The following is a 21,263-nucleotide window of genomic DNA, read 5'->3' as shown; positions in this document are numbered from 1 at the left end:
TCAGGTTGGCCTCTAATTTACAGAGTTCCACCTGCCTCTGCCTCCCAAAGGCTAAGATTAAAGGCGTGCGCCACCATACATATCCAGGTTTTAAAAAACTTTTTATTGTGGATATCGTGCATACAAGTTTCAAATCTCCAACCACATGCATCTATGCGGCCACATTCAGGTTACCGGAGTCCTCCTTTTTAATGTCAAAACCGTTTCTGAATCTCTCTGTGCTAGCACTCGTATCTATGTCAGATCTGCTGGCAGCTTTCTGTCAAGCTGAGTGTCCCCCAACACATGCACTGGCAGATGCCATGTGTCTGAAGTCCAGCACGCACAGGCGTTCTCTCAAGCTCTGGAAGCTATTCCCTGGTCCCGCCATGGTCTGGGGCTGCAGATGGGGAGCAAATGTATCCACAGCTGAGCAACACATGACTCCCGTCCTCAAGGAGCTTTGGATTTAAGGGGCACGCTAAAGAACGTACTAGCAAACCACACTGACCTATAGAAAATGAATTGCAGCCAGAAAGATGTCTGAATCGAAGTATTCAAATGAAATAGACTTTAGCAGAAGGCCTAAAGTCACTTCAGAAGGGGATGAAAAGAGTTTGTATGGAAGAGGGTTTTATCCTAAAGATGGCTAGGAGCGCGGTGAATGAGAAAGTCTGTAAGAGTGAAGCACCTGGCTTATAGCCGCCCCCTTCCCTTGTTTGGAATCTGCACAGGTGTAGATTACAGGAGCCCAGCTGAAAGCAGCTGAAGCAAAAATAGAATTTGTTGGTTCTTACAACAGGGAGGTCTGGGGTGGGAGGTAGCTTTGGCTTCAGGTATGGATGGACTCATGGATTTTTCTATATGATTGCAGCTATGATTTCATTTTTCCCACTTTTGCTAGATAAAATGGCCTCTGGTGTCCCTATATCATCTCAATTTAGTAACCTTAATGGAATGAGTAATTCACCTTAAGAATCAATGTGACACTAGGTGGTTGTGACATACGTACTCAGGGAGGCAAAGGCAAGCAGATCTCTTGAGTTCGAGGCCAGCCTGGTTTACAGAGTGAGTTCCAGGACAGCCAGGGGTACACACAGAGAAACCTTGTCTTCAAAAACCAAAACCAATCCCTCCTCCCCAAAAAACAATGTGACCACTGGTTCAGGGCTGCAATTAAAAAACAAAAACAACCTATTTATGGAGAGTGTTCAGAATGGGATCTAACATGTAATAAAGTCCTGTTGGCATACAAACGAGTTCCACAATAGCCCAAAATGGAGTCTAACAAATTTTTATTTATTTATTTATTTTAAAATCTGGGGATAAACTCACAGTAAGGGTAGCTATCTGCAGTCCTCTGCATGCGCCGGAAACTGGAACCAATTGGCTGCCGGATTCAATCCAGTTCCCAGCGCACACTTTTCCTCTCCAGAGACCACGCCCAAAGTGGGCCGGTATCTTAAAGGCTATTGGATGAAGGAGTTCCCACAGCGAAGTCCCTAGTTACTAGCTAACAATTCAGTCCTGTGTTACTAATACATGCTTCTGCTCCCCTTTCTCAAGAAAGTGAATGATGAAGGCATGACAGTGTCACAATAGCTCGTACAATGTGATGATTACTTCACATATTCAACGGGACTTCTCCCAATACACTTAACTATATTTCATCACGTTCTCACTATCTTTTGGAGTGTTTTCCACGTGCCGGGCACCATGCTAAGCATTTCACACCCGTTCTTTCACTCCCCTCTCGCTCCTCTCTAGAGAGGAAACTGACGTGTGGGCAGGGAGAGATAAAGCGAGCCAGGGCAGGTGATGTGGCCCTTCAACAGTGCCGCTGGAATCTGAACCCGAGCTACCTATCTGACTGTGTAGCTCAAGCACTCACCACCACCTAGCTTTCGCGGCTGGGTCAGTGACCTAGATTTTTTTTAAAGTTTCTCAATTTGCATAGTGTCAGACGGCAGAATCAGATATCAGATCCACTGCTGGGCATGAGAGTCGTGATGCAGACAGTAATGCCTGGTGAGCGACCGTGCCATGCCCTCTCTACAGTCCCAAGCTCGCCCCCTCAGAAGCTACTGTACCACTGCATGTTGCCAACTCCCCGGGCTCTGCAGTGTGATCGTTAGGTGTTGCCGCGAGTTCTTCCTAAATAATGCACAGCCTTCAACCGGTCACTACTCAGCTCAAACCCTCTCGTGTCTCTGCCCTGACTGTAAACTGTAACACATACTCCTTAACTGGCACCCGAAACTCTCAAGGACCCGATCCTCACCAGCCCTCCAGCTTCATTTCACCCTATGTATCAACTCAGGTTTCCTACTGCATGTATACAACAGCTGGTGCCCCTGACCCTTCCCCAAATGCTCATGGCCTTTGATGTTCTACATCCCGCTTACCAGTCAAAGGCCCAGGACTCAGGAGTTGTGGGATGCTTGCCAATTGGAATAACTAAATAAGCCATGTTGTCCCTTCCCCATGACCTAACACAAATTTGTTCATCTCCTTGAAGTCTAGATTGAATGGTACCTTCCAAAGCCTTTCAGGGGACTTTGCTTTGCCTTCACACCTCTCGTTTCTCTGTACCCCAAGGGTTCCCTGATAGCACAACCCCCAGTGCCTGTGCCTTGGAGATGCAGGGTGAAAATGGTCTTTGGTTGGGATCTCTGTCCTGGGTATCTCAGCTGCCTGAAACATCATTGCCATATAGGTTGGGGATTTATTTATTGTCTGAGTGAATGAGCAAATAGTCCCGGGACATCGAACTGCAAGACTGACCTCCAATCCATGAGTTCCCTGGGGCTTCCATTGCAGAAAACGGAAAGATGGTGCAGAAGGGTGGACAGGAAGGCAGAAAAGGTGGCCTCAGCCAGATGGAAAGGTTTGACACCTGCACGGCTGCTTCCCAGCTTGTGGAACCTTGTCCAGGTGATTTATTTGTGAACTTCAGTTTCTTTTTATGTAAAAGAAGGATATTAAATTGATCTTTTCATATATTTACCCAAGTCTCTGTGGCCCATTTCAAACTGGAGTTTGGAGCCAGCTGTTTATTGTCTGAGCCAGTTTCTTTTTCTGTGAATTAAGTCTAATATATGGTATCTACCATGCAGGATTTTTGCGAGGGCTCAGGGGGTTAGCGCAGGAGAAGCCATGAACCTGTGTCCTACATATGCTGGTACAAGCAGTATTCCTCTAAGGCTGAATTAGGAGCCCAGGATCAAGCAGAACAAAGCAGGCAAGGTCTGTCACTCAGCTATCATGGGAGTTCTCAAAGGGGACAAGAGATAGAAAGGAAGTCAGTGAGCTAATGAACATAACCATTATGGGCTGTGCTAGGTCTGTCTGTGTAGAATGATGAAAATACATCATAACGTGGGACCTGTCTTAGACACAGAACTCAGGGCAGCGTTGTAAAGATTCAATAAAGTAATATGCTGAAAACACGCAGGCTGCAGTTAGGAAAGAAGACCTCTTCGTTGGGAGGAGGGGGAGAAGGAGGCATCTCTGATGGAGGTTGGGCTTCTCATTGTTCCAGAAAAGCTGCCTCCTAGGTTTCCTCTTATGTGTGTGGCAGTGCCAGCTGTGTGTGCCCTTTGAAAGGGGGATTTACGGTCACCTGAGGTGCCTGTGCCACATAATCCTAACATCAGAGGCAAGGCTTCCATTTTGACTGTGAAAATACCATAATTCACTGGATGCCTTCGTCTCCCTTTGGACAGCAGGGCCAGGATTCCTAGGCGGTTTCCTGGATCTTAAAATGCAGGAGCAGACCTCAGGCAGCCCCCCTGCTCCTGCAGGCTGAGAGTGGCTCGCAGCAGGAAGATTGGCACTTGGTGGAGTACGCTTCAGGTGCTTAAAATAGATCAACTGTGTCATTAGACTACTCAAAGCCGTCACCTCATTGGCTCTGCCGCTGAGGGCAAGTGATGGCAGCCCGTGGAGAAAGACCTTCGTTTTGCACAAAAATCAAGCAGATGCAAGGAAGCAGCTCTGAAAGATTCTGCCCAGGGTGGAGTGGGGGAGGTGGTCGGGGCGGGGTGACTGGAGCTGATCACCACTGCAGAAGTAGGATCCTGCCCCAGCAACCCACAGCAACGGGGGAGCCTGTGTGTGCCCTTTGTCTGGCGTGTGCTCCACTGAAATATCTGAGGGGTTAACTACACTCTCGGGCAGACATGGACCAATTCATGATGTTGAGCCTAGGTCTTCCTGCTCCCTAGCAGGTTTTGCATCCTCCACTATTTGGCTACTTCTTCTGGAGCACATGGTTATCACTGTCCTTGCTGAATATGATGTGTCTGGAGGTAGAGCCTGACCAGGGTTCCGCAGAGCATGGCTCTCATCTCTTAGAGTCCACATAGCCTGGAACACATAGACCAGCAGCCCACAGTGCTCCGTGTCTCCTCCTGAGCCCGAGGCCAGTCCCCCTTGATGTCTCTCCTTCCTTGATAGGGTCATTTCGGTGGTTGGGGTTGGGAGAATTCAACTAAGAAATGACACGGTCACGTATCTTTATTGAAGGGCTTTGCAGAGAACGAGGGCTTTACATTAACCAATTCATCCCTTAGATGTCTTTCGAGCTGCTGTGTCTAACAGGCACTGTGCTTTGCTTTCTGTGAACTTCCCCGGGGGGGTGGGGTGGGGAGGGAGGAAGTTGTATTCTAGAAAGGCCCCGGATAGCTATGGGAGATCCCTGTCTCTCCCAGCACTTGCTCCCAGCAGTTGTCCTCCTGAGCTGACACAGAGCTCATACTGTGACAGGATGTCCTCAGATGGACCAGGCGTGTTTTCTATGTCACAACAAAAATGGAATGGCCATGAAACGAGACTCGAAGAATACCTTGTTTCAAGCACTAGGGACCATTGATCCAAAATAGTCTCCTTTGCTCTGGGTTCTATTTTTTACTACCATGTTCTCTGGTAGCAAAATCTGATCTCCAGGAGACAGGGTACCCTACCTACGTTCAAATGCATCTATCAGGATAAGATATCCACCCCCGGGATAGGTCAGCTAAAGAAATAAGGGCCACAGTTCCCTTCAAGGGGACTTTAATACCTGGTAGTAGGTAGGAGATAGGCTGATCGGCTACCAACTCCAGGCAGGACATTCTCCCATAAGCATCATGGAGAAGCTGTGACTTCTACAAACAAAGATGCTCTTCTCCACATACGATGCTATATGGATCATTTACTAGATTAAACTATAAAAATTCAAATGCCATAGTGGCAACATAACATAGAAATTTTTGTTAAGTAATAGGAAGTGGGGGCAACTCTGGGGATTGGGGGCGACTGTGGCTAAAGAAACTTGTATACATACAACAAGCATACTTACAGTATAAATCCTACTGACTGTGGTCATACTGCAGAGTGGGGGACAGGGATTGGGATCTTCTAGTTTTTTTTTTTGTTTTAACAGGGTTTCTCTATGTGTCCCTGTCTGTCCTGGAACTTGTTCTGTAGACCAGGCTGGCCTTGAACTCAGAGATATCCATGTCTCTGCCTCCTGAGCGCTGGGATTAGAAGTGTGCACCACCACCACTAAGGCTCTACTTTTGTTTTAAAGATAAACTAGAAATCCCAATTTTGAGTTACCTAATAATTCAAATTTATTAAACACTCAGTACAGGGCAAACACTGCACATCAGCCACCAGGGCCTCATCGCGCTTACCTGTATAGTCCATGAAAGAGAGCCACACTGGCTTTATTTATTGTCTGTTACCAGAATCATGCTTGGTGCAGACCTAGCTTTTTAACAAATAATTTCTGAGCGCCTAAATCATCCAATTTTGATTTCATTTTTGGCATTACCAGGAGCTAGGCAAACTGGAAACCAAGACCATGCCTGTCAATTCCCTTATACTACAGAATACCACAGTTGAATACTGTCCTGAGTGGGTGTGTCATGTGTGTTCAGCAAACTGAGTGTGAGCATGCTAAGCCACCTTTGGTCCTCCCTTGTATGAGGTACCCACTCCTCTTTCTTTCCTAAGACAGAATCATGGGTAGCTCAGGCTGATCTTGGTGGTTGTGTAGCTGGGGGTGACCTTGAACCTTTGATCCTCCCTCCTCCTCTTGAGTGCTGTGATTAAGGCGCAGGCCTCCATCCCCAGTTTGGACAAGGAATCCAAGCCAGAGCCTGTTGTGTGTAGCATCACTATATGCACACACACTGCCAACTGAGCACTATTTCTAGCCCAAGATGACTCCCTTTCTGGTCAGGAATGGCAAAGCGAGTGTTTAAACATCAAAACTGGAGAGAGAACTGAGGCGACACCAGTGTTTCATATTACTGTCAGCATCCTGGGCCAGCTCTGGGGGCTTGGAGTTTGGAGAAACCTACCCACTGAGAATATTTCCTTTTGAGGGGCTTTGCTTGAACAGTTAGGGCACCGGGATTGACTTGTGTCTTCCATCCTGATTCAGACTTTAAGATCTCAAGACCTGGTTTCTCAGAACATGGCCTGATTTGTAGATAGCCTTCATATAGATAATCAAGTTAAAATAAGGCCACAAGGGTGGTCGTAATCCAGCATACCTTGTGTTCTTACCAGAAGAAGCAATCTGGACACGGATACATGGACAAACACACACACACACACACACACACACACACACACACACACACACACACACACACACAGTTGGAAGCTCTGAAGAGAAACAAGAAGACAGCTAGGCATAGGCCAGGAGACATCTGGAGTCTCAGATCATCAGAGGGAACTTGCTGTGGTAAAACCTTGACTTTGGACTCGAAGCCTCAAGAACTGCAAAGCAACACGTCTCTGTTGTTCAAAACACTCGGCAGGTAATATACTTGGCTTTGAAAACCCTAGCGAGTTAATAGGCTCTTTTTACTCTTTTTTATAATCACTTGGCATGTGCGATTTGCAACTACAGATGGATTTATTACTTTAAAAAAGATTTATTTTATGTTATGCATATGAGTATCTTGCCTGCATGTATGTATATGCACAATGTGAGTGTCCGGTGTCCTCAGAGGTCAGAAGAAAGCATCAGATCCTCTGGAACTGGAGTTAAGGATGGTTCTGAACCACCACACGGGTGCTGGGAACTGAACCCAGATCCTCCTGAGAGCAACAAGAGCTCTTCTTCGCTGAACCATCACTCTAACTCGCAGACTGACTATGCCCAACAACTCCATGAGAAGTCTTATTAATACTCCACGCCCTCTTGATTATCATCAAAGAAGGGAAGTTAGGGTAGAAAGGGGGCAATTTACTTATAGACACACACAGCAAGTCAGGGGTAGGGATGGATTTAAACTCAACAATTTCAGTTCAGAGTTCCCGTAAGAACTACAGGATGACAACTTAATCAGCAAACTACCCAGAGCTGAAGGTGTTTACACACTTCTGGGTGTTTTCTGTTCATTTACAATGGAATCTGGTGAACGTTGGGTGAGAGCCAGGGGTTGACCATTCACTAGAGCAGATGCTATCTCAGCAAGATGAAACATTTGCCAGACAGGGAAGTCGGGATCCAGAACGGATATCACCTCCTTTATACAATCCAAGTGATCTTGAAATCACACTCTAATTTTCAGAGATGTGTGCTGTTATTTTAAATGATTTAAAAAAATGGTTTGTTTACATTATTCCTCTAGGCCCCCTCAGGTAATCATTATCAACAAATGCTTCATGATTTGGGAACATTTCTTTCCAGGTTTGGAATTTCTTGAGTGACATCTTACCGCATTTGTGGTAGGAATGGCTCCTTCTCTTGAAGTCTTAGGACACTTTGGCGCAAGCAGTGGCATTGGCAGAGGAAGGACATCTTGCTCCCTGTGCTGGTGTCTACACACTGACTGCTCTTGTCTCCTGCCTCTCTTCATAGCTGGCTTTGAGCCCTGTGTGGCCATGGGAGGGTAGCTATCATAGGTCTGTCAATTGCCTTTCTTGCCCTATGGCTTCTAGCGGGACTGGGCCACTGGGGTGAACCCAAGAGAGGGCAGAATGGTGTTGGTTGCCCCGGCTACTTCTCTAGAACTGGGGTGGTTGCTCTCTTGGAACCAACGGTTGCAGGCCCTGTTAAGTAGTCATACCCAGTACCAAGCGGAACCTTCTGGCTCCTTCCTTCTGCCCTTCAGGCCAGGTGCCATCATGATGGGGTTGTGGAATGACTGCCATAACTAACCTCTCAGCTCTAGGCCATTGCTGAGTCTTTTATTTTTCTGCATGTTCCCCACACATTTGTGAAGAAGCTTTTTCTCAAACTCACTATACATTGCCCCCTGTCCCCTGCCAGAAGCCAAGCTGAGAGCCCAGCTGCTTTTTTGTTTGTTTGTTTGTTTGTTTTTGTTTCTAATGGATCTCTCTCCTACTTCTTCTACCTTGTAACCTGCATGAACCTTGGCCTTGTGCCTTTTCTGAACCAGGACAATGTGTGTCAACCACATAGGAGTCTCACTTCCTATCTGCCCTTTATAGCCTTTAAGCCCGGTATAATGCCAGGTTAATAATCTTCCTGAAGGTTATGGCTTATTTATATACAAAACCCCATACTAGTGATTGTAACAATGAAATAATCTGTCGTCTAAGAGCCTGGCTACTATGACACCATCAGTTCGGAACCTTGCTTTACTCAAGGGCCAATTTCTGACTCACCTCTGTTCGCTGAGACCCAACACTCACGAGCATTTCATTTGGCTCTCTCAAGAACCCTGATCGTTTGTATCTTACCAATCACACTTTAGACATAATCTCTTATGTCTGAAATCACACAGTACATGACAATCCTGAATTTGAACCCAAGAATCTATATGTCAAAGCTCAATTTCTTCTTGCCGCTAACACTCTTGTGGGGTTAATAATTTCTGAACACCCTTTCCAACCAAAGAAAGACTGCTGAGAAAAAAGTGACTTTGATAGCCTGCCAGGCCCCAAGAAGGAGCACAAAGGATTTTGTCTGCAGTGTGCAGGAGGCTCATTCCTCCTTAAGTGTGATCCATGCCTATGTTTTGCATAGAGGAGCCCCGAGAGCTCTCACCCAGTGAGCGATATGGCATTTTATAGGGCATGGCACTGACGCTGGTGTTCAGGTCTTCAAGAATGCTGGGGTCAACTCGGTCTCTTCTAGTTTGGGAACTCCTGGTATCAGCACAAGAACTTCAACAGAGACTAAAAGATTACCGCTGCCTGAGCATGCACCGTTGACGGATGGTCTCCATGACTGTAGACGGTGACAACAACCGGTCTGGGTTCATGGACACCCCAGAGTGTGTCACTGCCAGAGGCTGCATGCCATAGCCCATGTGGAATTAGGTATTTGCAGAGCTGGGCCTCATGCAGGGACCTCATGCAAACACACAGAATGACAGGGAACAAGTTCTGAGACTGTGACCATCCTCCATGGAGACGTTAGCTAGCAGAGGGATACAGGGAGAACTTGGCAGCTTTGGAGGGTGGAGAGGCCAGATGGATGACACACAGGAGTAGGCAGAGGGGTTGGTGTGGTGTGGAGAGGACTCACGACATTGAGGGTCACGGAGCGGGCTCTCAGAGGGATGAAAGGGGCAAACAGAAGAAGGACACAGAGCCGGGTGGCAGGGTGCATACCTTTAATCCCAGCATCCAGGAGGTTAAAGGTAGGTGGATCTCTCTGAGTTCAAGGCTAACCTGGTCTATAAAGCAAGTTCTAGGACAGCCAAGGCTACAATGGGAAATCCTGTCTCAAAAAACCAAACACCAAAACCCACCTGCCCCTCCTGAAAGGACACAGAATGGTGTAGTAGAGAAGGGGTGGGGCTGGATTGCATGCCATGCTGCTGAAGGTGCTGCAGACAGTTAATATGGGGGAATGACTGAGGGGGTGGGATAGACCAGTTAGGAGAGGCCTCTGTTGGGCAGGAGACAAATGGTCCCTCGAATTAGATTGGCCATGTGTAAGAGGAAAGAGAGCTGGATGAGGAAGCCAGCCCTCAAAGCCAAGGCCTCTCTCCTAGGATAGAGCGTTTCAGCTGTGGGTTACAATTTATATGGGACTGGGGAACAATGCCGGGGTTGTGAAAAATTTGGCAGTGGTGAAGGTTCCTGAATGCTTAACGGACACAGAAGAATCTAAAGTCAAACAGGTAATGAACTTGGCATTTCTGGCAGGTCTAGGCTGTGCTGTGTCACATGACTGTGCTGTGCTGTCTCTTCACTGAGAGCGCTAACACACCACATGGTGCCAAGAACACCGTCCGGAACACCTTAGTTCGCCTTTGAAACTATTGCATGTTTATCACGGTAGTGTTTTCGCTGTGTCTATCGACTTTTTTTTCTTTTATAGAAATGTAATAGTTTAATCATGTGAAACAAAAGTTTTAATACTATTTTACTATCATTCATCAGCAGGCAAGTATCAAATTAGTATATTTTTTGATTGTATTATGTTAAAACACTTGTTTTTTTTTTGCGGGGGGGGGGGGGGGGACAGGGTTTCTCTGTGTAGACCTGGCTGTCCTGAAACTCACTCTGTAGACCAGGTTGGTCTCGAACTCACAGAGATCCTCCTGCATTCACCACCACTGCCCGGTAGAACATTTGCTTTTAGAAAGGGCTATTTGTGTTGCTTACTTTACTTTCTCTTTGTTTGTTTGGTTGGTTGATTGACTTTACTTTCATGAAAAATTGTTAAATAAAATTTTGGCTTGGGATTAGGACAGAATTTACAGCAATTTCTAAGATGTCCCTAAAAATATTTCTGTCATTTTGTATTGTGTATTTATGTGGGATCGTGCTTTCAGAATTGATGATTATAAAACTGAAACATGACAAACTCTGAAAATGCTGAAGATAATTTTATGCCCTGCTGTATTTAATAGTCAACCAAGATTTAATTAATTGTGTGAAAATAAATAATCATATCATGGCAGTAGGAAAACTTATTTTAGTCTTCAATATGTAATAAATTTATAGTATTTATATATCAAAGAATTGTCTCAAGATAAATTTCTTTATAATTTATTATCAGTGAAAATTTGTCTTCTTTGGAAAATCACTTTTATATTTATATTTTATTGTTGTATGTGTGTGAGCATTTTGCTTTCATGTATGTATGTACAGCGCATGAATACCTAGTGCCCACAGAGCTAGCAGAAGGTGTCAGATCCTCAGACAATGTGAGCCGCTATGTGGGTGCTGAGAATCAAATCCGCAAGAGCAGCGACTGCTGAGCCATCTCTTCAGCCCTGATTACTTGATTTCTCTATCTGTTTTACATACCTATCCACCTGGGGCTAGGCAAATGCTTCCTGGGTGAAAGGGGACTACGAGTGGAAAAGCTCTAGGTGGCCCCTTCCTCTTCCTCACTGGCTCTGAGGGCAGAGCCCACCTGTTGCACACTCTGGTCCATCCCCCAGCCCCAGAAACACTCTTCTTCCAAATGCCTTGCCTATGCTGATCACCATGGATCCGGAATAATGCTGAAATCTACACTGAGTAATAACTGGCCGGGCGCTGTCCTATTGTGTCATGTGAGAAACAACTGTCTTATTAATAAACATAATGTATGCCTGTGTATAAAGCATCTCCTTGTCAGTCCATGTCATCCTGCAGATTCACCATCCAGCTATGCTTCTCAGCTCCCGGGGAAGGTGTGAGAGGCTAAGTGATCTGCTCGCTGATGTCCAAAGTCAATGTAGTGGTGACAATGCTCCCAATGATGATCAGAAGAAAGAGGACAGGCTGATCACCTGTTGCTGACAGGAGGACAGCTGTGCCCACAGATAAATCCTCTACTAAGTATTTTACACAAAATTTCACATGTAGTTTCCATTCCACTCTAATTTTATTTTTCAGAGGAAAAAGATAAACCGAACTGGGAAACCCCCCAGTACAGACAGTGTGTGACCAAAGTCCCTCTCTCCTTCCTGATAGACTCTCACTTTGTAATCCAGGCTGACTTGGAACTTGCCAGGTAGCCAAGGCTGACATTGAATTTAGGCAAGTTGTCCCACCTCAGCCACCATAAATCTGGGATTATAGGCTGGGCACCACAATACCTGGCTCTAGCTGATCTTACAGTTGCCTCCAAGCCGCGGCCCTGTAGGATCGTTCTCCAGATGAATTGATTATGAGTTGAGCAATAAGTTATGGTTTGCCTGAACTTCGATGTTGGCACCCGAACCACTGACTGTCAAATACAGTTCACATCCTAGGACCTTTCAGAATCCTACCATTAACTAAATGACTTGGAATGACCTGATATTAATAGCAAACTGTCATCTACAAAGCTGGAGCAATCTCCCAGCTTCCACGGGAGAGTCTGTGTGGAGCCAGCAGGAGAAGTGCCCAGTTTAGTAACGGGGGTGAGGACCCCTTTAACTGGAAGTGAGATACACTCTGAGAGTTGTATGAATTTAGGCTATTTCACATCGCAAAGGGGAACATTTTTGATCACATCAGACTAGCCCAGGGCCTCCTGCCAACACTCTGCCTCTGTGGCCCTATGGCCCTGTCACTCCTATGAGGTCTATTTATAGTCTCTCCATCTGTAGGTTCTCTTTGTGGGGATGAAGTTCAATGATGAAGTCCAGTTCTCAGGCCCTGAGTCTGAGTCTCCCCAGAGGGGGTTCTCCAGCTACTAAGCATTCTTCTCTATAGGGTGCTTGGGGTTCCCAAGGCTGTCCTGGTCATTTTATTGCCTATGTTCCAGGACCTCTGCAAGCGTAACACTCCCTGATTAGAAAAATGACATTTTCCCCAGTATGTATCTATATACAACATTTAAATACGTAGACCATTATTTTGAAGGAGGGAAGGACAGAATGAGGGAAAATATGCTTGCATTTTGTTTTTTCCAGTCTGAAATAGAGCTGCTAACAGGACAAGCATCTCAGGATTCTCGACAGTGAAAAGGCAGAGTCAGTTTCTATAGCCTTTCTTAGTTCCTGGGAAAACAGATGATCCATCCTTCTTGTCTATCAGTTACTGGGAAATAGTCCCATACATAAACTCCCCCCTAGAGAGAGGAAGGAGTGGCAGGCAATCCACACCTTAATTTTTCTGGAAGTACACAGATGCAAACATACAGATAGCCCCCCAGTGACAGGTTAGACAGGACTTGCCCCCACCCCCTCCCCAAATCTGGTACAAAGCCAAAGCCATCATTTCCGATTGTCAGCTAAGAGGAAAATTCTTTGGCTATAAGAGGGAAAGGGAGCCCAGCCTCGCTCACTTGCCGAACACAGCTATGTAATGCACAAAGGAAGACGGCGGAGACGTGAGTCACACAAATACGTAGTAAATAAATACATTTCATTTCCATCTCAGCAGCTCGGCTTTGTTTTCCTTGTCTCGGTGCCAAGGCCTTGAAATGGAGGGAGGGTCAGGAAACAGGGGTCTAGGCTGGCCATAGTCTCACTCAGGTGCCGACCCACTCCCCCTGCTTGCCCTTACTGCTTATGTAGAACTTGACAATTCTTAGATCAGAGGGGTCTCTGATTCAACCCTCCCGGTCTTGCAGCTGAGCACTCTGAGAGGCAGAGTTGGGACTATTCCCAAAAGTCGGAACCCCCTGCTGGGAATGCATACAGGAATCCTCCCTTGAACAGTCCTATTTGGTGCTGGGATGAACCCAGCAAGCAAGTTGACAAGAGAGCAGGACAGTGACATTTGAACTCAGTTATGTCCTCCTAAGGCATTGCCCAGGTCGCATTAACTCAACCAGAGCCCATGGTTAGAGCAAACGTTATTGGAGGCAGATTGTCCCTTCCTGGATTGCTGAGAGCATTTCATAGTAGCGAGGGCCCAAACCAGGAGCAAAATGTCTGGTCCAGGTTCTGCAGGGCAGTTATTGCCTCTGCCATTACTAGACCTGGTCCTCAAAGGGGTTGTCACTTCCTCTCATTCTCCTGTAGGCTAAGCAGCCTCCCGGTAGGTGGGCAATCAGCCTGGACCACTGAGGGAACCGAAGCTGGATCTTTCTTCCAGACTCAAAGGTGACTTCATGAGGATTTGTTTATCAAATTGCTCTTTGCTATCCCAGGTCCGCCCAGGCCCGCCCACGGCCTCCCCGCTCTTCCCGGGACAAGTAGGGCCTCCACGGATTTCCAGATGTGGGCATGGAGGTCTCCTGGGAGCCCACCACAGTCAGACAATGGCCACACTGCTGCTTCCTAGGCCTTTCCAGGCATAGCTAAGAGACAGCAGTTTTCCCGACAGAGGCAAGTGGCGCCGCCGATTAAACATTAGCAAAATCATCAGGAAAAGGCAGACCCCCAAAGCTCTCTCCCTGTGCCAGGGAGCTCTGAAAGCACCCGAAGGACGGAATCCAGGGTCAGGTGTCCCCGCAGATACCGGCTTCCTTCCTCTTTCCAGGCAGCCGGGGCGCAGGCTCCTGAACCTCCCGCCCCCACCCCTGTTCCCATGGCAAAGGAGAGGAGGATCCACTTACTGCTCGTGTTCATGGTGATGCCTTCGCTGTGGGTCTTTCATTCAATACGGAGGCCCCGGTTGCGTTTTAAATCTTGCGTTCTCCTGGCCTCACTCATCACCTAGGGGTGAAAAGGCAGAGCGGGACCAGCTGTGTATCCTCAGGTGCGCTCTCCCCCTGCTGGTCCCTCGCCGTCTGGGCTGGAGTCGTTGGCCTTGAAGGCTAGTGGACGAGCAGGGCAGGTGAATAAGGAGGAGGGGCAGGCGAGGAGAACTCGGGTGCCCGGTCCCCCGCACCTGGGACCCGAACCCCGGGCAGTAGCGGGGCTGGAAGCGCCGGCTCGCTTGCACCCCGTGTTATCCCAGCCGGCAGGCTGCGGAGCCCGAAGGGGGTGTGGACCACAGGGAGGCAGGGCGGGGGCAGAGCGTCCCCGCCCGGCCTCGGGAGCAGCGACCCGCCCCGAGACCCACCTCTTGGCCAGCTTTGGGAGCCAGAGGCCCCTGCCCCGGCCCCTGAGAGCGGCTCATGAATCCCGCTGGTCGTCTGGGTTCTGGGATGCCAGGGCGAGCCAGGCGAAACCTGAGAGCTCGCCATCCATGATGTGGGCTCGCGGCTTGGCAGCGCGGGGGGCGCGGCCGCTCGCTGCTGCCACCTGCTGGACGCGCCGGCGCGTGTCCGAGGCTCCGCCCTGCAGGGCTTCTGCTTGGGTGCTGGGGGTGGTGGGCGGAAAAAAAATAGGACTCCCATGTCCTGGGGCCAATACGGGGTGGTGGACTTGGGTCTAAGTGATGAACTGATACAGGAAAAGAAAGTTATCATTGGAAGGGACTTAGAAGGGGAAACTGGCTTTGCCGGAGGAGAGCTTTTCCTTAGCTCAGGACAAACTGGGTGCACTATGGTTTGGGGCAGGTCCCTACTAAACTGGAGCATGGGGCAGTTGGACCAGTGAATGAGACGCTGGGGATCCCTTTATCCTTTAAACTCGTGCTCGCTCCCACTCATTACTCTCTTGATTCCCGAGATCACTAGATTAATTTGTTATAATCGCTCACCTCCTCTGTCTCACTAGAGATGTTCACTCCATGGGGGGGAAAAAGTCTTCTCAGTAGACTCCCACCATCAAGGCCTGGCAAGCAGGTGTCAGTAAATATTTGTTGACAAAATGACCGTTGACTTATGTGGCCCTAATATGACACAACCCTAATTGTGGAAGGTCGAGGCACCTTCACTCTGAAGCTCTCTCACGGCTGAGGAAGGCAGCAGGTATGTGACCTCGTGACACAAGGTCCCTTCAGCTTCTGCACAGTCGACTAGCTCTTCCTCAAGTTTTTTTTTTTTTAAAGCAATTAGTTCTCATGGCTATTTTTCAAATATTTTTTGGGTGACAACTGACTGAAATAGGGTGGGGCTCTTTACATTCCTATGACTGCGGACTCTCTCACCATCTCGGCCTAATTTATGCTTATTAAAATATAACAACAACAACAAACCAGACGAGAAGAATGTCTATGTCACCCAGTCCGTAGAGTGACTCTGGTTGGAGCTTGTATGGCCTCAGAGAACTGAATGGCCACACCCTCCGTGTGCTCAGTTCTAGTGCACAGCATCTTGTTGGAAGACCCTTCTGGGTTAACTAGAAGTCCTATGTGACAATAACCGTGTGTGCTTGAGTCTAGGGTCTCCGGTTAAGGTGAGATTGCAACCCTCTTAACACCGGAGAAAAGGCACCTTTTAGATAAATAGCATGTTTGTGCCTGCCACAGCCGGGACTGTGGGTATGGCCGCACACCCAAGGCTTGACCGTAGCTGGACAACCTTTAGATAAAACTAAATCAATCCTTAGATAGCAATGGATCCCAAATAGACCTTGATAGTGTCTCACGGTTATCCGTTGAGGTGGAGGGTTGAAAATAATCCCAGCAGATCCCTAGTGGTTCTCAGAATTCTGTGTGTGTAACAAGTTTTGGGACGCTTGAGGAAGTACAGCTGCCTAGGCTCTGGGCTGATTCCCTTACTAAGCAGTTCAATAGGTCCACCAAGGGACTTTTAGATACATCATTGTGTTGAAAAGGATAGAGGCCTAGAATAGCATTAAAAACCCAGTAAGTGACTAATAAACTATTAAGTTCTTCTCAAAGATATCTCTGGAGACCCCCTACAGATTTAGTAGAGGATTTCTTATTCAATTCCAAAATATCTTAGTAGGTTCTAATTCTTGGAGAAAAGTTATTACCCCTCGCCCCCGGGGGGAAAAGTCCTGATAAACAAGATGCATAAAAATAACCAAACTATTTCCATAGATTGTCACTCAAAACTTCAGTTAACTTTTTTTTTCAGATTATAGAGCAAAGTTGAATAGAAAAATGGTATACATGCCTTTTCATCCAATCAATAGCAGTAATATGGAATGGTTTATTCTGTGCTCGCTTTGTATACAGTCCCGGAGGAGCACAGTGGTCAGGAGGACAGACAAGTTCTCTACACTCACAGAGCATCAGCCCCACTGGAGACAGGAGAGAAGATGGCAGTTAACCATACAAAGCCTAAGTTAGGAAAGCCCTATGACTGGTGGCCTGGTTAGGAGCCCACAGCTGTCTTTAGCCCGAATGATTGACTCTCCCAGCCCCATCACTTCCTAGCTGCGTGACTTCCGACAAGAGACTCAGCCTCTACGAGTGTCAACTTCTTCATCTATGAGATGGGTACAATGACAGCGGCTACCTTTTGAATTATTGCAGAAAACAGAGTGGGATGCAGGAAAGCGTGATGATGTAGACTAATCACTAGCGCCATCCTTCACTTGCACCTGTGCTCAGTGACAGTCGGGCCATTTCCTAGACAGATCCCTGTTGAACCTTTTCACGCCTTAGCGTTTCCTAGCGACATGCAGTTTAACCGCTGGTTCTTCTACTCTGGGATTATTTCAATAACATATCCTGCCGGAGGCTGTCAAATTCAGTCCTTAGGAGAGACCTCTGAACCATGGACCCCTCTAAAAGATCCAAGAAGCTTCTATGAGGGTAATGATATTATTTTCTCTTCAAGGTTCTAAATCTAGGAAGAAAGGGTTTTTTTTTTTTCAAAAGGTCCCAAAGCTGTTCCTAGGAGGATGTCCACAACAATCGGAGGTAGCAGGAAAGACACAGGAGGAAGTGGGGGTGGTGATCTGTGGCTGTGGAAGTCATCAGCAAAGCAGAGCCACGGCTCCCTCTGGGCCAGAACACAGGGGTGACAGCTATAGCGCAGGGAGCCCTTTGTTTGGAAGTTTGTTTTGAACTTTGAGGATCCAGATGGTCATAAACAAGTTCTACTTGGAAACAGGCTCCCACTTGTTGGAAAGCCCTATGACAAAAATCACTGGGAGACAATCCTTCTGCCTTCTTTACAGAGAAGAGGATACCAGTTGGGGCAAGCTTTAATGGCCATGGTCTGGCCTCTGAGGCTGTGGTGGGGCTGCCTGTGCCATGGATTTTCTTCACAGGGGCTTGACCTCCTGGACCTAACCAGAGTCCTGTCTAGCTCTACTCTGTCTCACCTTCTGCCCACACCTCCTCTCCACACATTGCTAATAAGTAACACAGTGCTGAAGCCCTAACTTTTCTTTTGTATCCATCTTTCTCCTCCACCCCCATCCTGTAACATCTCATACTCTTCTCAGCCCTATCTGCCTGCTCCTCACCTTCCGTTCTGGTGCCGTTGCTGTACATTGGTGAATGTGTGTGTGTTCATTCACCCTCACCTTGATGCACAGAAACACAGGAAGGCTGATTATAATCTAACAACTGCCCCCTCTGCTTATGGGAGCGCCTCACCAAGAGCGAGAAATTCTATTCTTACTTTTGAAAAATAGTGTGTAGTAACATGTAGAGCAAAGGGGCCTTGGCTTGGAAGTATGTGATTAAATGAGAAAAGAAAACTATAGGAAAATGTATCTGGAATATTTGCAGTCAAGCGCACCATACTTGTGGACATATATATTGACTGTACCATAGACTAAGATATAGAATACACATAATATAGCACATGAGGTGATTACATTATCACCCCACAAATAGATTCTATGGAGATACCACATGCACATGCCACTGGCATTCACCTGAGATTCAGCTGACTTCTGAAGATTTGAAAATATGTTGGAAATATTTGAAAAAGTCTGCTGTGTTCCTGTTGAATATGTCTAGACTTTCCTTGTCACGGCTTCTTACATGTAAAACTACTTGTAGCACCTTGGTCTGTATTGGGCTTTATAGGTAATCTGAAGATTACTGAAACACAGTGAATGGAGTGCAAGGCTAATAATATGTACACATTGTGCTGTTGTATAGACACCTTGTGTCACTGTATATAAAAGGCTTGTGCAGGCAAGGTTTTGGGCACTCTTAAATCCATCCCTTGCTGATACTGAGTGGCAGCTGTGTATCTGTCTGTGTGTCTGTCATGCACTAAAAAGGTCCAGGCGGATGCATTCCCAACCACCAGTCTTTGGGTGAATGAACATTTCTGGGTTATGGGGGTTTAATAAAACTATTTGTATAAGTACCACACAGGAGAGATTTTGGTAGGCACTGTTTTTTTGTTCATTTATTTAGCAGCCTTTAGCCGAGCATCTATTCTGTCAGGAGGCACCGTGTTGCAGAGTCGTAGGGGAGAAGACAGCAAGCCGATAAGTGACAGACGTATGATCACCGTCGAAGGCCAGCGAGGAGCAGCATCCCAGTCAGGTGACTCTGAGGCGAAAGGAGAAAGGGCAGTCTGAGCTGACTGGAGCAGGAGGGAGGTAAAATACATAGAGCTAAGGAGGCGAGCTCAGTCAGTGTTCCATTGCTGTGAAGAGACACCATGACTGCAGCAGCTCTTATAAAGGAAAACCTTTAACTAGGGCAGCTTACAGTTTCAGAAGTTCAGTCTGTTATTATCGGAACACACAGCAGCACGCAGGCAGACACGGTGCTGGAGAGGTCCCTGAGAGTTCTACACCCGGATCCGGAGGCAGCAGGAAGAGACAGTGAACCACTAGGCCTGGGCTTGAGCTTCTGAAACATCAAAGCCCACCCCGCAGTGACATACTTCCTCCAGTAAGGCCACACTTACTCTAACAAGGCCACACCTCCTAATAGTGCCACTCCCTATGGGCCTGTGGAGCCATTTTTCTTTAAACCACCACAGAGTCAAAGACCACAGACCAGAGGGAAGACAAAGCTGGACACCTTGATGGTCCTAAGGGATTCATGTGGAAGAACTGACAATAATATAGGTGGTCGTGATGAGCCACAGTCTCGGGACTAAGGAGCCTGGTATCATCATGTGGTTCTAGTGATGTGGGAGGTTAGAGACTCTGGTTCAGTCTTTATGCTGAAGGTCGTGAAGGTAGAGACAGTGGGATAAGATGTGTGGAGGCCAGTTCTGTCTACTGTGTGGCCTTAGGCCAAACTTCAAACCCAGAGATTCCTCACACATAAAGATTCCAGCAAGACCTACCTTGCTGTGAGCATCCACAGCAACAAAAGCTACACAGTTCGGTCCCGAGTCAGTCACCAATAGCTGCTCATTACTCATGGCAACCTAGATGACTGGCCCAGGTCTCCATATTTATAACAGGAGGATTGTACCAGAGCGTTCCTGAGGCCTGATATTGACTGAGTGTTGGTGAGCACCTAGGGGAGAGTCCTAGGTTGGAGTTAGGCAGATTTGATCACTTTCTAAGGTCACGTGGGAGATCTTTAATCCTCTAGGGCACGACTGATCTGTGCTGAGACCCAGGCCCTGGGCAGATAACCCTTTCAGGAGACAGCGTTCTGTCTACTGCTTCCTAGCCCCATGTAGGGCCCCTCCCCCAGTCTTGTCCTCTTCTGCCCACCCCAGGAGATACCTAAACCTATGTGGAATTGGCAGGCCTTGGCCCTGTTGTTCTGGCTGCAACAGCTAAGCTTTTCCGCTTGTTCCTTATATTGTTTTGTAGAAAAATGTTGGAAAAAAAAATCAAAGTAGTTTCCAAGATGTTTGCAAAGCTTCTAGGGGGGAACAAAGGGCTGGCCTTGAGATCAGAGAATTGGGGGTGACCACGTGGGGAGCTTCAGGCAGAAGTCCCCATTGCAGGATTCTGCTGAGGTCTTGTAGGGATGTGGAGCTCCTGCTGATGGTCGCTCTTCTAGCAGAAGGAAGGAGCTGGGGTCCAGCCAGTTGGAGGAGACCTAAGCACCTGGCACAGTCCTGTCATTCCCCTGTCCACTGTCTGAGGCTCAGTTTCCCCATGGGTAGAATCTGGAGAGACATCAGGGAGCAGCATTCTGCCCTACCCCTCCAGGTTGCAGGTGGAATAAGTCTTGATTTTCACTCAGCGTCCCTCCTGGCTCCAGTTCTCCTGCTGGCAGTGCCCGCCACTACTGTGTTTTTAGCGCTAGGCACCCAGGACTTTCAGTGTACGTGCCATCCACGTGGGAGTTCCGCACCCACTCCTCTCATGCTTGGTTTGCTCTGCTCCCATGTCTACACAGGCGGAGCCTCCTCGTCCTTTTAGTCCTGATTCAAGGGCTAAAGTATAAAATAGGTAGACCACACGGCATCTTCAGTTAGAGAGGTCAGCGTTTCCCACACCATAAGACTTCATTGCTCCCCAGAGTTCAGTTACTTAGTTCTTATGCCATCTTCCCCAGTTTTCCCTCTTCCTCTTTATCCACTTGGCTGCTCTTTAGGATCTAAGTTCTGTCTCTGGATTAGGTCTTACACTAAGATCTTTTGAGTGCTGAGGATGCATTTCTCCCTGGTCACTTAGGGTTACAAATGGATCTCCACACCTACACTGCAGAGAAACCCAGTGCTGTCCTGTAGAAGAAGGAGGAGAAGGAAGAGGAAGAGGAGGAAGAAGAGGAGGAGGAGAAAGAGAAGGAGGAGGAGGAGG

At 47.5% G+C, this 21,263-nt stretch overlaps 1 protein-coding gene across 8 annotated transcripts in view; it reads right to left on the bottom strand.

Moving 5' to 3' along the window:
* The window catches only part of Ablim3 (actin binding LIM protein family member 3), a 116,310-nt gene extending 101,316 nt beyond the window's left edge, over positions 1–14,994 (bottom strand). The window contains exons 1-2 of one of the 8 annotated variants that reach the window (XM_087896010.1): positions 14,836–14,994; positions 14,387–14,587 (exon numbers count right to left, since the gene is read on the bottom strand). In XM_087896010.1, the coding sequence (XP_087752136.1) occupies positions 14,387–14,399 (13 nt within the window). In that variant the 5' untranslated portion in view covers positions 14,400–14,587; positions 14,836–14,994. Of the gene's footprint in view, positions 1–14,386; positions 14,746–14,835 lie in introns of those variants that run through there. The other 7 variants (XM_087896011.1, XM_087896009.1, XM_087896012.1 and 4 more) reach the window with 7 other exon arrangements.
* Between the last annotated feature and the right edge of the window lie 6,269 nt (positions 14,995–21,263).

This window comes from Myodes glareolus, chromosome 13 (genome assembly GCF_982192425.1).
Source record: "Myodes glareolus chromosome 13, mMyoGla1.1, whole genome shotgun sequence".
Lineage (NCBI taxonomy): Eukaryota > Metazoa > Chordata > Mammalia > Rodentia > Cricetidae > Myodes > Myodes glareolus.
This window is presented reverse-complemented; position numbering and strand designations above follow the sequence as displayed.